Source organism: Oncorhynchus nerka, linkage group LG6 (genome assembly GCF_034236695.1).
Source record: "Oncorhynchus nerka isolate Pitt River linkage group LG6, Oner_Uvic_2.0, whole genome shotgun sequence".
NCBI lineage: Eukaryota > Metazoa > Chordata > Actinopteri > Salmoniformes > Salmonidae > Oncorhynchus > Oncorhynchus nerka.
In genome coordinates, this window is record NC_088401.1 from 87656650 (window position 1) to 87672152 (window position 15503).

At 50.5% G+C, this 15503-nt stretch overlaps 2 protein-coding genes across 2 annotated transcripts in view; one reads left to right on the forward strand and one right to left on the reverse strand.

The window, feature by feature from the left end:
- The window catches only part of LOC115122782 (catenin alpha-1-like), a 271073-nt gene that overhangs the window by 132197 nt on the left and 123373 nt on the right, over positions 1 to 15503 (reverse strand).
- Positions 9915 to 11747, forward strand: LOC115117496 (leucine-rich repeat transmembrane neuronal protein 2). Its single transcript, XM_065019154.1, has one exon. It carries the CDS (start codon positions 9975 to 9977, stop codon positions 11568 to 11570), a length of 1596 nt encoding a protein of 531 aa, XP_064875226.1. The 5' UTR covers positions 9915 to 9974; the 3' UTR covers positions 11571 to 11747.

Below are 15503 nucleotides of genomic sequence, written 5' to 3' on the forward strand. Positions count from 1 at the left end.
AGATCTCAGATCAGAGATGTTATTAGTCAGGAGAGAACCTACAGATCTCAGATCAGAGATGGTATTAGTCAGAGAGAACCTCTCAGATCAGAGATGGTATTAGTCAGGGAGAGAACAGTACAGATCTCAGATCAGAGATGGTATTAGTCAGGGAGAGAACAGTACAGATCTCAGATCAGAGATGGTATTAGTCAGGGAGAGAACAGTACAGATCTCAGATCAGAGATGGTATTAGTCAGGAGAGAACCTTACAGATCTCAGATCAGAGATGGTATTAGTCAGGGAGAGAACAGTACAGATCTCAGATCAGAGATGGTATTAGTCAGGGAGAGAACCTTAATCTCAGATGGTATTAGTCAGGGAGAGAACCTTACAGATCTCAGATCAGAGATGGTATTAGTCAGGGAGAGAACCTTACAGATCTCAGATCAGAGATAGTATTAGTCAGGGAGATAACAGTACAGATCTCAGATCGTATTAGTCAGGGAGATAACAGTACAGATCTCAGATCGTATTAGTCAGGGAGATAACAGTACAGATCTCAGATCGTATTAGTCAGGGAGATAACAGTACAGATCTCAGATCGTATTAGTCAGAGAGATAACAGTACAGATCTTTCTCTTGCCCGAGTTTCTCCTGAGGATAGATTTGGGTATATCACTTCATCAAGCAGTTAATGAGCCCCTTGGTCTATGGCGGTATATCACTTCATCAAGCAGTTAATGAGCCCCTTGGTCTATGGCGGTATATCACTTCATCAAGCAGTTAATGAGCCCCTTGGTCTATGGCGGTATATCACTTCATCAAGCAGTTAATGAGCCCCTTGGTCTATGGCGGTATATCACTTCATCAAGCAGTTAATGAGCCCCTTGGTCTATGGCGGTATATCACTTCATCAAGCAGTTAATGAGCCCCTTGGTCTATGGCGGTATATCACTTCATCAAGCAGTTAATGAGCCCTTGGTCTATGGCACTTTAATGAGCCCTTAATGAGCCCCTTGGTCTATGGCGGTATATCACTTCATCAAGCGGTATATCACTTCATCAAGCAGTTAATGAGCCCCTTGGTCTATGGCGGTATATCACTTCATCAAGCAGTTAATGAGCCCCTTGGTCTATGGCGGTATATCAAATACCTGGAAATAAAATGTCCTAATGATCACAGCAGCTTCTTCATATCGATTATTCCTCCCCGCTGCGCCACGCCTAGATGTTGAATGGGTTTTAATTGGCCAACCAATCACCTCGCTCCAAAGTGATTTCCCTGTTCTGTTCTTCCTAAGGGTGTTTGGAGGTTCAGATCAGGAAGCGCCAACACGGCCCGGGAGGAACTCCTGGGACGAGCCGTCATTCCAACAGAGACCAAAGGAGTTTCTCTCTTGTTCCCCCTTTCTAACACCGATTTAGTCCCCCTTTCTAACACCGATTTAGTCCCCCTTTCTAACACCGATTTAAACACCGATTTAGTCCCCCTTTCTAACACCGATTTAGTCCCCCCCTTTCTAACACCGATTTAGTCCCCCCTTTCTAACACCGATTTAGTCCCCCCCCTTTCTAACACCGATTTAGTCCCCCTTTCTAACACCCCGATTTAGTCCCCCTTTCTAACACCGATTTAGTCCCCCTTTCTAACACCGAATTAGAAAGGGGGACTAACACCAAATTAGTCCCCCCTTTCTAACACCGATTTAGTCCCCCCTTTCTAACACCGATTTAGTCCCCCTTTCTAACACCGAATTAGTCCCCCCTTTCTAACACCGAATTAGTCCCCCTTTCTAACACCGAATTAGTCCCCCCTTTCTAACACCGAAAGGGGGGACTAACACCAAATTAGTCCCCCTTTCTAACACCGAATTAGTCCCCCCTTTCTAACACCGAATTAGTCCCCCCTTTCTAACACCGAATTAGTCCCCCCTTTCTAACACCGAATTAGAAAGGGGGGGACTAACACCAAATTAGTCCCCCCCTTTCTAACACCAAATGAGTCGTCTCAAAAGAGGATGACATCACAACCAACCAGCTAGATGACATCACAACCAACCAGCTAGATGACATCACAACCAACCAGCTAGATGACATCACAACCAACCAGCTAGATGACATCACAACCAACCAGCTAGATGACATCACAACCAAAGTGAACACGCTCTTCTCCGTAGCCGACGTGAGTATGACCTTTCAAACAGGTCAACATTCACTACCAGGACATGTACTCAGCGCATGTGTTCACTGACATTTTTCAACCTCTCCCCGCGAGTCTGTAATTCCTGCATGTTTCAAGCAGACCACCATAGTCCCTTGCGCCCAAGAACACCAAGGTAACATGCCTAAATGATTACCGCCCCGTAGCGCTTGCTTTGAAAGGCGGGTCATGGCTCACATCAACACCATCATCATCCCAGAAACCCCTAGACCCACCACAATTTGCATACCGCCCCAACAGAACATCAGATGATGCCATCTCTATTCCACACTGCCCTTTCCCACCTGGACAAAAGGAACACGTATGTGAGAATGCTGTTCATTGACTACAGCTCAACGTTCAACACCATAGTGCCCTCAAAGCTCATCACTAAGCTAAGGACCCTGGGACTAAACACCTCCCTCTGCAACTGGATCCTGGACTTCTTGACGGGCCTCCCTCAGGTGGTGAGGGTAAGTAACACATCTGCCACGCTGATCCTCAACATGGGGGCCCCTCAGGGGTGCGTGCTCAGACCCCTCCTGTACTCTGTTCAAGCACGACTACAACACCATCATTGTGTTTGCTGACGACACAACAGTGGTAGGCCTGATCACTGACAGCCTATAGGGAGGAGGTCAGAGACTTGGCAGTGTGGTACCAAGACAACAAACGCTCCCTCAATGTGAGCAAAACAAAAGGAGCTGATCGTGGACAACAGGAAAATAACCCCCCCCCCATTAACATCGACGATGACGATGTTGCAGTGGCGCAGGTTGAGAGCTTCAAGTTCCTTGGTGTCCACAACACCAACAAACTGTCCTGGTCCAAACACACCAAGACAGTTGAAGAGGGCACAGACATCACCTTTTCCCCCCCAGGAGACTGAAAAGACTTGTCATGGGTCCCCAGATCCTCAAAAAGTTCTACAGCTGCACCATCGAGAGCATCCTGACCGGTTGCATCACCGCCTGGTATTATACATTACACTGCTGCTACTCACTGTTTATTATTACCTCGACTAACCTGTACCCCTGCACAACGACGGTACTGGTACCCCCTGTACATAGCCTCAATTGTTATTTTACTGTGTTACTTTATTTAGTAAACATTTTCTTAACTATTTATTGAACGGCATCGTTTGTAAACTTAAGGGCTTTTTATAAGTAAGAATTTTTAAAGATAAGGTCTACCTACACACCTGTTGTATTCGGTGCATGTGACCAATACAATACATTTTGATTATATTTGATTGGATTGGATTGGATTTGATTGGATTGGATTTGAAAAGGAGAAATGACCTCAACGTGTCGTGTAATTAGAACGAGTAAAAGCAGCCGGAACGGGAACCCATAGGGGCTCTGGTCAAACCAAGTGCACTACGTAGGGAATAGGCTGCCATTTGGGACAGAACCCCAGAGAGAGAGGGAGGGATCAAGTCCTCATCAAAAGAAGAGGTTTTAGTACTAGACAGCAGCTTGTTAATAATAGAACTCAAAATATACTGAGTGTGAGGAACTGAACTGGAGCTGGCTGGCTCGTCAACAGCATCCAATCACAACCAAGATAAGCAGACCGTTCCAATGCTATACTAACAATTAAGATGTTAGCAAACAAGCTGACAGCCAAATGTTATGCTAACAATTAAGATGTTAGCAAACAAGCTAGACAGCCAAATGTTATGCTAACAATTAAGATGTTAGCAAACAAGCTAGACAGCCAAATGTTATGCTAACAATTAAGATGTTAGCAAACAAGCTAGACAGCCAAATGTTATGCTAACAATTAAGACGTTAGCAAACAGGCTAGACAGCCAAATGTTATGCTAACAATTAAATCTAGCTAGGAGGAGCCCATGCTATTAGTATCATTATCATCAGGCTAGCTAACAAGCTCCTAATGAAAAGTGACCCCAAAATCAGTGTTCAGCGAGCGCATGATACATGGTCAGGTCCTCCACTAGGAAATCACTCCACCCAACTCCTCTGACCAGTTGGGTTCAGCGACAGAGCAGCCCTAGGTGCTACGGACAGGTGACATGACAGAAGATACAACTGGTGGGGTAGAGGGGAATGGGGGTGGGCAGAGGGGAATGGAGGTGGGCTGGCTGGGTATGTTAAGAGAACCTCCCCACAGAGGAGGAGTAGAGAAGGGGTGGGAGGGAGGGGAGGAGAAGGGATGGGAGGGAGGAGAGGAGAAGGGATGGGAGGGAGGGAGGGAGGGAGGGAGGGAGGGAGGGAGGGAGGGAGGAGAGGAGAAGGGAGGAGAGGAGAGGAGAGGAGAGGAGAGGAGAGGAGATGGGAGGGAGGGAGGGAGGGAGGGAGGGAGGGAGGGAGGGAGGGAGGGGGAGGGAGGGAGGGAGGGAGGGAGGGAGGGAGGGAGGGAGGGAGGAGGGGAGGAGAAGGGATGGAGGGAGGGAGGAGAGGAGAAGGAATGGAGGGAGGGAGGAGAGGAGAAGGAATGGAGGGAGGGAGGAGAGGAGAAGGAATGGAGGGAGGGAGGAGAGGAGAAGGAATGGGAGGGAGGGAGAGAGGAGAAGGAATGGGAGGGAGGGAGGAGAGAGAAGGAATGGGAGGGAGGGAGGAGAGGAGAAGGAATGGGAGGGAGGGAGGAGAGGAGAAGGAATGGGAGGGAGGGAGGAGAGGAGAAGGAATGGGAGGGAGGGAGGGGAGGAGAAGGAATGGGAGGGAGGGAGGAGAGGAGAAGGAATGGGAGGGAGGGAGGAGAGGAGAAGGAATGGGAGGGAGGGAGGAGAGGAGAAGGAATGGGAGGGAGGGAGGAGAGGAGAAGGAATGGGAGGGAGGGAGGAGAGGAGAAGGAATGGGAGGGAGGGAGGAGAGGAGAAGGGATGGGAGAGAGGAGAGAAGGGATGGGAGAGAGGAGAGAAGGGATGGGAGAGAGGAGAGAAGGGATGGGAGGGAGGGAGGAAAGGAGAAGGGATGGGAGGGAGGGAGGAAAGGAGAAGGGATGGGAGGGAGGGAGGAAAGGAGAAGGAATGGGAGGGAGGGAGGAGAGGAGAAGGGATGGGAGAGAGGAGAGGAGAAGGGATGGGAGAGAGGAGAGGAGAAGGGATGGGAGAGAGGAGAGGAGAAGGGATGGGAGAGAGGAGAGGAGAGGAGAAGGGGATGGGAGGAGGAGAGGAGAGAAGGAATGGGAGGGAGGGAGGAGAGAAGGGATGGGAGGGAGGGAGGAGAGAAGGGATGGGAGAGAGGAGAGGAGAAGGGATGGGAGAGAGGAGAGGAGAGAAGGGATGGTAGGAGAGGAGAAGAGATAGGAGGGAGGAGAAGGGATGGGAGGGAGGAGAAGGGATGGGAGGGAGGAGAAGGGATGGGAGGGAGGGAGGAGAGGGAGGGAGGGAGGAGAAGGGATGGGAGGGGAGGGAGGGAAGGGAGGGAGGAGAAGGATGGAGGGAAGGGGGATGGGAGGGAGGAGAGGGATGGGAGGGAGGGAGAGGGAGGGAGGGAGGGAGGGGGAGGGAGGGGAGGGAGGGAGAGAGGGATGGGAGGGAGGAGAGGGTATGGGAGGGAGGAGAGGGTATGGGAGGGAGGAGAGGGTATGGGAGGAGGGAGGAGGAGGAGAGGGGATGGGAGGAGGGAGGAGAGGGGATGGGAGGAGGGAGGAGAGGGGATGGGAGGAGGGAGGAGAGGGGATGGGAGGAGGGAGGAGAGGGGATGGGAGGGAGGAGGGAGGAGGGATGGGAGGGAGGAGAGGGGATGGGAGGGAGGAGAGGGTATGGGAGGGAGGAGAGGGTATGGGAGGGAGGAGAGGGTATGGGAGGAGAGGAGAAGGGATGAGGAGGCAGGAGAGGAGAGGAGAAGGAAGGGAACACCATCTCAACTATATCTGCCCCAGTAAGAAAAGAGACATGAAAAGAGATGGGGGGAGAAGGGAGAGGGCAGGGGAGCCACAGGTGAATAAAAACATGTTTGCTGATCTTTTTCTATTGTCTAATCCCCCGGGTGGTCCAGTCTGAACACAAAGAGAGGGGTGAAGGGAGAGAGAAAGAGAAGGGAGAGAGAGAGGCAGAGAGAGAAAGAGTGAGGGGGAGGGAGAGCGAGAGAAAGAGTGAGGGGGAGGGAGAGAGAGAGAGAGAGTGAGGGGAGAGAGAGAGAGAGAGAGGAGGGGGAGGGAGAGAGAGAGAAAGAGTGAGGTGGAGGGAGAGAGAGAGAAAGAGGAGTGAGGGGGGAGAGAGAGAAAGAGTGAGGGGAGGGAGAGAGAGAGAAAGAGTGAGGGGAGGGAGAGAGAAAGAGTGAGGGGAGGGAGAGAGAAAGAGTGAGGGGGAGGGAGACAACAGGTCTCTGGTAACGCAGATTCCTCCTTCCAAAGTCCTGAACTGAGTCAGAACACAACTGGAGTCAGGACCCGCCTCCCCTTTTAAAAGCACAAATCAAAATCCACTTCTCAGGCCAACACCAAAAACTACAGGTGTCGTGAATTCGCCCCCTGTCCGTTCCAAACCTTTCTAATTGAAGCACAGAGCGGCTGCCCATACGTCAGCAAGCCTTACTCTAAACGAAAGCAGTGCCCTCTGGGTAGATGAGGAGGATGTATTACACCCCTCCATCCAGACTATAGCATACACACCTCCTGCTCAGTTCAACCAAGGGAGCCTTGCATCATACTTCTGATCTTCCATCTCTCCCTCCCTCCCTCCCTCCCCCACTCCTCGCCATCTCTCCCTCCCTCCCTCCCCCACCATCTCTCCCTCCCTCCACTCTCTCCCCTCCACTCCTCCACCACCTCTCTCCCTCCACTCCTCTCTCCCTCCACTCCTCTCTCCCTCCACTCCTCTCCTCTCTCCCTCCCTTCTCCAGGAGTCCAGAGATTCATAAGAGCCATTCGTTTAGTAATTCTATTTAGTTTATGTCTAGCGTGTGTAGTACACACACACACACACACACACACACACACACACACACACACACACACACACACACACACACACACCCGTTAAGATTTAGTTAGTCCTGGTTGGTTCCAACAGGAAGCTGCCGCAACACGTTGGAGGTATCAATATTCTGAGGAAACGAGGGAAGACAAGAAGGGGGGAAAAAGACGTGGAGAGGGAGGAGGAATGAGGCTCGAACACTGTGCGCAAGTGTGCAAGACAGAAAAGCGAGTGAGCGAGCAAGCGAGAGAGAGAAACAGCACTGATGATCGACGCCAGGCTGCCACCACTCTGTAGCGGTGAGTGGCTGCAACGACGACGAAGCTCAGAATAACATCCTGCTCGTCGTTTCTCTCTGCCTCTGCCTGCCTGCGTCGTTAGCTGGCTGCTCGGGACGCCCAGAGCCTATAGGAGAAGAGCAGCACTCTGATCGCTGCAGTAGGCTGTGTTGCCACCACACCACGGACCGACTAAGCCAACGGCTCCCTGCGTGCCATCAACAAGTTAGGGACTGGACGGTGAAGGGAATGACCCACCCCCAAACCAAGAGGGGCACCATTTGATCCTCAATTAACCAATTGAGCTGACATCATTGCAGTGGAAGACGAAGGAAACAAATCAAAAAGGAGGGGAGGGAGGGGGTTGAACAGCAGCGAGTGGCCTCATTCCCGAGGGCTTTGGATACAAATCAACTTAAAAAATATATATATATAAACTATTCATAAAAAATAAAAATGCACCCTTCTTTTTTTTTGTGGATAATGTGGGATTAAAACGACCCAAGGAGAGAATCAACGAATAGAAACCGACAACATCGACATGGGATTTGTGATTTTGTTTCAATCGGGAGGGCTTAAGAGCAACGCCGCCACTTCATCACTTCAGGAAGAGAAGAGCCCGGTTCCTTTTGTGATTTCTACTCAAAAGGGCTTTTCTTTCCTCCCTTTGGACTCGTGTTGCGTCTGGCTGCTTCGGGAGTCCGCTGTGGAAAAGGACAGTTGAATGCAGCCTCCGACGTGCACAAAAGAATGGGTAAGTTATCCTCTTTTATCCAGAGAGTCTGGACCTGAATAGGAAACAGAGTGAAAAGGAGGGGGGGGGCTGAGAGCTAGTAGGGGAATTGAAGGCTTGTCTACTTCCTTCCAATGTCATCCTCCTCTTCTCTCTCTACTCCATTTTCCTTTGGAGGAGAGGGGGGGGGGGGGCGGCAAGTCGTGATTTCTGATTACATTAAACGACCAACTGACGTGTTGTATAACAGAGCAAAAAAATAAATAAATAAATAAATTATATATATATAGACATTGGTATGTCCTTTAAAGCAAATTCTTAAAGAATGTTGAGTCAGCTGAACAAACATGTAAAAAATATCTACTGAATCAAAACTGATTCTAGAAGCAGAGAGACGAGGAAAGAAAATTCATTAAAAACAAAATATATTTAAAAAAATAATAATAACCTGCAGATCTTCTTTGTCGAATCATAACCAATTACGACAAGTCAGCGCAAAGGGAGGAAAAGGAGCTGAAGGGACAAAAGTCCTCCACATCACTGCTTCTTGTATTAATACAGAAGCTTCACATGTAACAGAATCCTCTCAGGCAGGTTATTCTTCATCTCCCTTCGTTCCTTCCTTCCTCCTTCCTTCCTTCCTTCCTTCCTTGACCAAGTAAACTCTGAACAGTTATGTTCATGTACACAGCAGTGATGCTACGTGGTCGATATGTGAAATTCAGGAATACTGGGGCGGGGGGGGGGACGGAGAGAGAGCAAGAGAAAGATGAGAGAGAGTGCGAGAGAGCAAGAGAGCGCGAGAGAGAGACACAGAGAGAGCGAGAGACACAGAGAGAGAGAGAGAGAGAGTGAGAGAGAGAGAGAGAGACAGAGAGAGAGAGACAGAGGAGAGAGACAGAGACAGAGGGAGAGAGACAGAGACAGAGAGAGACAGAGACAGAGACAGAGAGAGAGAGACAGAGACAGAGAGAGAGACAGAGAGAGAGAGAGAGACAGAGAGAGAGAGAGAGACAGAGAGAGAGAGACAGAGAGAGAGACACAGAGAGAGAGACACAGAGAGAGAGAGACAGAGAGAGAGAGAGAGAGACAGAGAGAGAGAGAGAGACAGACACAGAGACAGAGAGAGAGAGCGAGAGAGAGAGAGCGAGAGGAGACAGAGAGAGACACAGAGAGAGAGACACAGAGACAGAGAGAGGGAGACAGAGAGAGAGCGAGAGAGAGAGACAGAGACAGAGAGAGAGAGAGCGAGAGACAGAGAGACAGAGAGAGAGAGAGAGAGAGAGAGAGACACAGAGAGAGAGCGAGAGACAGAGAGACAGAGAGACAGAGAGAGAGAGAGAGAGAGAGAGAGAGACAGAGACAGAGAGACACAGAGACAGAGAGAGAGACACAGAGAGACAGAGAGAGAGAGAGAGAGAGAGAGAGAGAGACACAGAGACAGAGAGAGAGACACAGAGAGACAGAGAGAGACAGAGAGAGAGAGAGAGAGAGAGAGACAGAGAGAGAGACAGAGAGACAGAGAGAGACAGAGAGACAGAGAGAGACAGAGAGACAGAGAGAGACAGAGAGAGACAGAGAGAGAGAGAGAGACAGAGAGACACAGAGACACAGAGAGACAGAGAGAGAGAGAGAGAGACAGAGAGAGACAGAGAGAGAGAGACAGAGAGAGAGAGAGAGAGAGAGAGAGAGACAGAGAGAGAGACAGAGACAGAGAGAGAGAGAGAGAGGATAATAAAAGTGTTACCACAACAGATCAGCAGTATGTGTGCTGCAGAGATTAGCTTTCCCTCCCATTGGTTGATTTTATTATCTTTAAACCCCCCAGGTTTCCATTCAAGGTGGCCATTGGTGGGACCTGCACCAACGGCATTGTGCCTGTGCCTGTTCAGCATGCTGCTGTGCCTGCCGTCTCCTGCGTCATGCACAACCTGCCCCCAGAAATGCCGTTGCGAAGACCAGCAGTTCTACTGCGACACCCAAGGACTGGAGGCGCCCCCGGACGGCGTTGACAGGGGGGCCCTGGGGTTATCGCTCCGCCACAACAGCGTCGCTGAACTGAGCCCGGACCAGTTCTATGGCTTCTCCCAGCTCACCTGGCTCCACCTGGACCACAACCAGATCACCACGGTGCAGGAGGACGCATTCCAGGGGCTCTACAAACTCAAAGACCTCAACCTGAGCTCCAACCGGATCACAAAGCTGCCAAACACAACCTTTATCCACCTCATCAACCTACAGATCCTGGACCTGTCCTTCAACCTGATGACTGCGCTGGAGCCTGAGCTGTTTCATGGCCTCCGCAAGCTGCAGATCCTCCACCTGCGCTCCAACTCGCTGCGCACCACCCCCGTCCGGGCCTTCTGGGACTGCCGCAGCCTTGAGTACCTGGGTCTGTCAAACAACCGGCTGCGAAGCCTGGCCCGGAACGGCTTCGCAGGCCTCATTAAACTCAGAGAACTCCACTTGGAACACAACCAGCTGACTAAGATCAACCTGGCTCATTTCCCCCGCCTGGTGGCTCTGCAGTTCCTTTATCTGCAGTGGAACAAGATCTCCAACCTGACCTGCGGTATGGAGTGGACCTGGACCACGCTGGAGAAGATGGACCTCACGGGGAACGAGATCCGGGTGCTGACCCCGGACGTGTTCGAGACGCTGCCCAACCTGAAGATCCTCCTATTGGATAACAACAAGTTAGGCAGCCTGGACCCTCTGGTCTTGGATATGTGGCGGTCTCTAGGTACCGTGGGGCTGTCCAGCAACCTTTGGGAATGTACCAAAGGGATCTGCTCCCTGGCCACTTGGCTTAGCACCTTCAAGGGGAGGTGGGAACACTCCATCCTGTGTCACACCCCCGAGTACGCCCAGGGCGAGGAGATACTGGATGCCGTTTATGGATTCCAGCTTTGTCTGAATTTTACGGTGCCGCCACCTGTCGTCTTGACCACAACCACTTTGTCAATGGTCACGGACTCGCCGACAGGCACGACGACGGAGGTCACCAGCTCTCTGTTCGGAGTAATGAAGCAGACACCCACACAGGGCTACTACGGGGATTTGGGACGCTTTACGACCGTAACGACAACGACCGCCGCGCCGCGACCCGCCCTGGCAACCACGGTGGAGGGCGGGGGTGGAGCGGTGGTGGGAGTCCCCGAGGACTTCTCTGAGACGGACAACACGGCCCTGACCCAGAGGGTGATCATCGGAACGATGGTCCTTCTGTTTACATTCTTCCTCGTCATTTTCGTTGTGTTCATCTCACGGAAGTGCTGCCCTCCTACCATGCGCAGGATACGCCAGTGCTCGGCCATGCAGAACCGCCGCCAGATGAGGACCCAGCAGCGGCAGCAAATGGCGGACCTGGCCACGCAGGTCCCCTATAACGAGTACGAGCCCAGCCACGAGGAGGGAGCGCTGGTTATCATCAACGGCTACGGGCAGTGCAAGTGTCAACAGCTGCCTTACAAAGAGTGTGAAGTGTAAACTGTGCATTTCCCCCTGCAGGAGCAGCATATGGGCTGTTGACCATTTCAAACAATACAGGGTTTGTTTTTTTGCTCCCCCCCCCCCAGTTTATACAACAACAAAATACTTTCTACTCGTTAGCTCTGAGAAATCAATGCGATTAGTATATTGGGGAGAGTTGATGCCTGGTGGGTGGGTGGGTGGAATGGACAGCGAAGAGACTGATGATGAGGATGTAGTAGGAATAGTCACCATTTATTTTTATATGAATGCAAGATTGTTCATATCAGATCAGCTGTGGGCAATCAGTCTCCACAGGAAGAAGAGATGCGCCACCACATTACTATCAGTCACTATTGTTCCACAGCACCAGAGAGAAAGAAGATGATCTTTAGCCAAGGTGTCTGGAGACGAATCCCTCTTTACTACGAGACGGTAAGGCTACAAGATACATGGTCCATATCATTTCCAAGGGGGACATTTGATTATGATGAAATGGTATTATTATTATTTTTTTTTTTTTTTAAAAGATGCACAGTCGCCACAGTCTGGCACCATCACAAACACTTGTTGGTACAGTAGCGAGTATATAAAAGGAGTTGGTTAATTCAATTAAATGCTTCTTTTTTTTTTTTTAAAGTCACATTTGTTCATATTTTTTTTGTTTGTAAATTTACTATGAATATTGAATAAATGTTTATTTATGTCACAATCTGAATTAAATCTCCAACGGAAACATTACTTGGTTGCAATTTATGTTCCATAAATGTGTATTTCCTCCCTCTGGGTCCAAACAGAACCTCTCAAATCTGGTCCGTGAACCATGAGCCTTTTTGTCTTCGATGAAGTCCATTGCCAAGCCATTACATCTAAAAGCTTAGCCCTGTACGTGTGGGAAGGTCCAGCATGCCCCAGTACCTGCTTAGCCAAGGTCCAGCATGCCCCAGTACCTGCTTAGCCAAGGCCCAGCAGGCCCCAGTACCTGCTTAGCCAAGGTCCAGCATGCCCCAGTACCTGCTTAGCCAAGGTCCAGCATGCCCCAGTACCTGCTTAGCCAAGGTCCAGCATGCCCCAGTACCTGCTTAGCCAAGGCCCAGCAGGCCCCAGTACCTGCTTAGCCAAGGTCCAGCATGCCCCAGTACCTGCTTAGCCAAGGCCCAGCAGGCCCCAGTACCTGCTTAGCCAAGGTCCAGCATGCCCCAGTACCTGCTTAGCCAAGGTCCAGCATGCCCCAGTACCTGCTTAGCCAAGGTCCAGCATGCCCCAGTACCTGCTTAGCCAAGGTCCATCATGCCCCAGTACCTGCTTAGCCAAGGCCCAGCAGGCCCCAGTACCTGCTTAGGCAAGGCCCAGCATGCCCCAGTACCTGCTTAGCCAAGGTCCAGCATGCCCCAGTACCTGCTTAGCCAAGGTCCATCATGCCCCAGTACCTGCTTAGCCAAGGTCCATCATGCCCCAGTACCTGCTTAGCCAAACAGTCTACAGTATCTATGACATGTGGAGATGTATCAGACCATGTTAACACTTCGCCGTCATCAGCCACACTATAGTGTTAAAGAGATTAGTGTAACGATCTGCAGACAGATCCCAGCATGCTCGCTGAAAGAAACTGGTAGCCACAGCTTAACCTTTTTCTACTGCAATAGTTCACCAGGAGCCAACAGACACACAAGGTAGAAGTGTTTTTTTTTGGAGAGGTAGTATCAGATATCTAAGCTAGTACAGAGAGAGATTAATGACGAACAATGAAAAACCCATTCGGCTCTGCAGTCTCTCTCCCTCTTATGCCGAAAATACATTTGTCCCAGGAGGAGTCCCAGTCGTATTAGAGCTCCCAGCTAGCCAAGCCTCCGTGGAACAGCACAGACCCTAATCAGCTCTGACAGCGTCAACATTGAACCAATTAAGGACAGGCAAAAAAAATAATGTAATATTCTGTCTCCCACACCAGTGATCCAAGCAGAGATTTAGCTTGCTACTGCTGCTGCCAGTCAGTCAGCCACGCAAAAAAACACAGTCGGTACAAACATACATCATCCTTCACTCAACACGGCCAACTAGGGCATTTATCTCCATACCACCAATCCTGCTCGTGTGAGAGACTGTCAGGCTGACTTTTCCCTTCCTTGGAAAGAGAAAGGAGAGGATGGGAGGGGGACAGGCAGAAAGGAGAGGGGGAGGACAGGCAGAAAGGAGAGGGGGAGGACAGGCAGAAAGGAGGGGGGGCAGAGGGCAGAAAGGAGAGGGGGGGGTCAGGCAGAAAGGAGAGGGGGGTCAGGCAGAAGGGGGGAGGGGGCAGAAAGGAGAGGGGGGACTACTACTAAACAAAAATAAACAGAGGGGTGTCGTTGACTCTAGATAATTAGCCTGCACACAAACATCGAGTCTTACAAGAGAGGGTTAAACTCTTGAGAATCTCCCCTGAGGATTAATGCTGCTCCTGTGATCAGCAAACAGAGGGGGCTCAGGGCTGAGTGCTGGGGGCTCAGGGCCGAGGGCTCAGGGCTGAGTGCTCAGGGCTAAAGCAGAGGAGGGTGAGAGGCAGGTTCAGGACACATTGGTATGCAGCACAGAGAGGATGTGTATTAGCATCAGACTAAAGCAGCCGCCACTGCAGCACCCCTCTCTCCTCCTCCATCTGCAGGCCTTTCTGTGCTCTGTTTGGAAGGTAGGGGGCAGGGAGAGAGGAAAGGAGCACCCCTCTCTCCTCCTCCATCTGCAGGCCTTTCTGTGCTCTGTTTGGAAGGTAGGGGGCAGGGAGAGAGGAAAGGAGCACCCCTCTCTCCTCCTCCATCTGCAGGCCTTTCTGTGCTCTGTTTGGAAGGTAGGGGGCAGGGAGAGAATGAGGAGGAGGGAAGGAGAGGTGAGGGGTGGGGGGTCTCTCATCCTCCATCTGCAGGCCTTTCTGTGCTCTGTTTGGAAGGTAGGGGGCAGGGAGAGAGGAAAGGAGAATGAGGAGGAGGGAAGGAGAGGTGGGGGTGGGTGGGGGGCTAAGATAAGAGAGGATATTCTGGCAACCAGGTGGTCATGTCTTGGCTTATAACAGGGAATGAGCATTCTTCCCCAGGCAAGTCATGTTATTCTATGGGGCTAAGATCTACAGGTCATGGTATTCTATGGGGCTAAGATCTACAGGTCATGGTATTCTATGGGGCTAAGATCTACAGGACATGTTGTTATATGGGGCTAAGATCTACAGGTCATGATATTCTATGGGGCTAAGATCTACAGGTCATGGTATTCTATGGGGCTAAGATCTACAGGACAGGTCATGGTATTCTATGGGGCTAAGATCTACAGGACAGGTCATGGTATTCTATGGGGCTAAGATCTACAGGTCATGATATTCTATGGGGCTAAGATCTACAGGACAGGTCATGGTATTCTATGGGGCTAAGATCTACAGGACATGTTATTCTATGGGGCTAAGATCTACAGGACAGGTCATGGTATTCTATGGGGCTAAGATCTACAGGACAGGTCATGGTATTCTATGGGGCTAAGATCTACAGGTCATGTTATTCTATGGGGCTAAGATCTACAGGACAGGTCATGGTATTCTATGGGGCTAAGATCTACAGGTCATGATATTCTATGGGGCTAAGATCTACAGGTCATGTTATTCTATGGGGCTAAGATCTACAGGTCATGGTATTCTATGGGGTTAAGATCTACAGGTCATGGTATTCTATGGGGTTAAGATCTACAGGTCATGGTATTCTATGGGGCTAAGATCTACAGGTCATGATATTCTATGGGGCTAAGATCTACAGGTCATGATATTCTATGGGGCTAAGATCTACAGGTCATGTTATTCTATGGGGCTAAGATCTACAGGTCATGGTATTCTATGGGGCTAAGATCTACAGGTCATGGTATTCTATGGGGCTAAGATCTACAGGTCATGGTATTCTATGGGGCTAAGATCTACAGGTCATGGTATTCTATGGG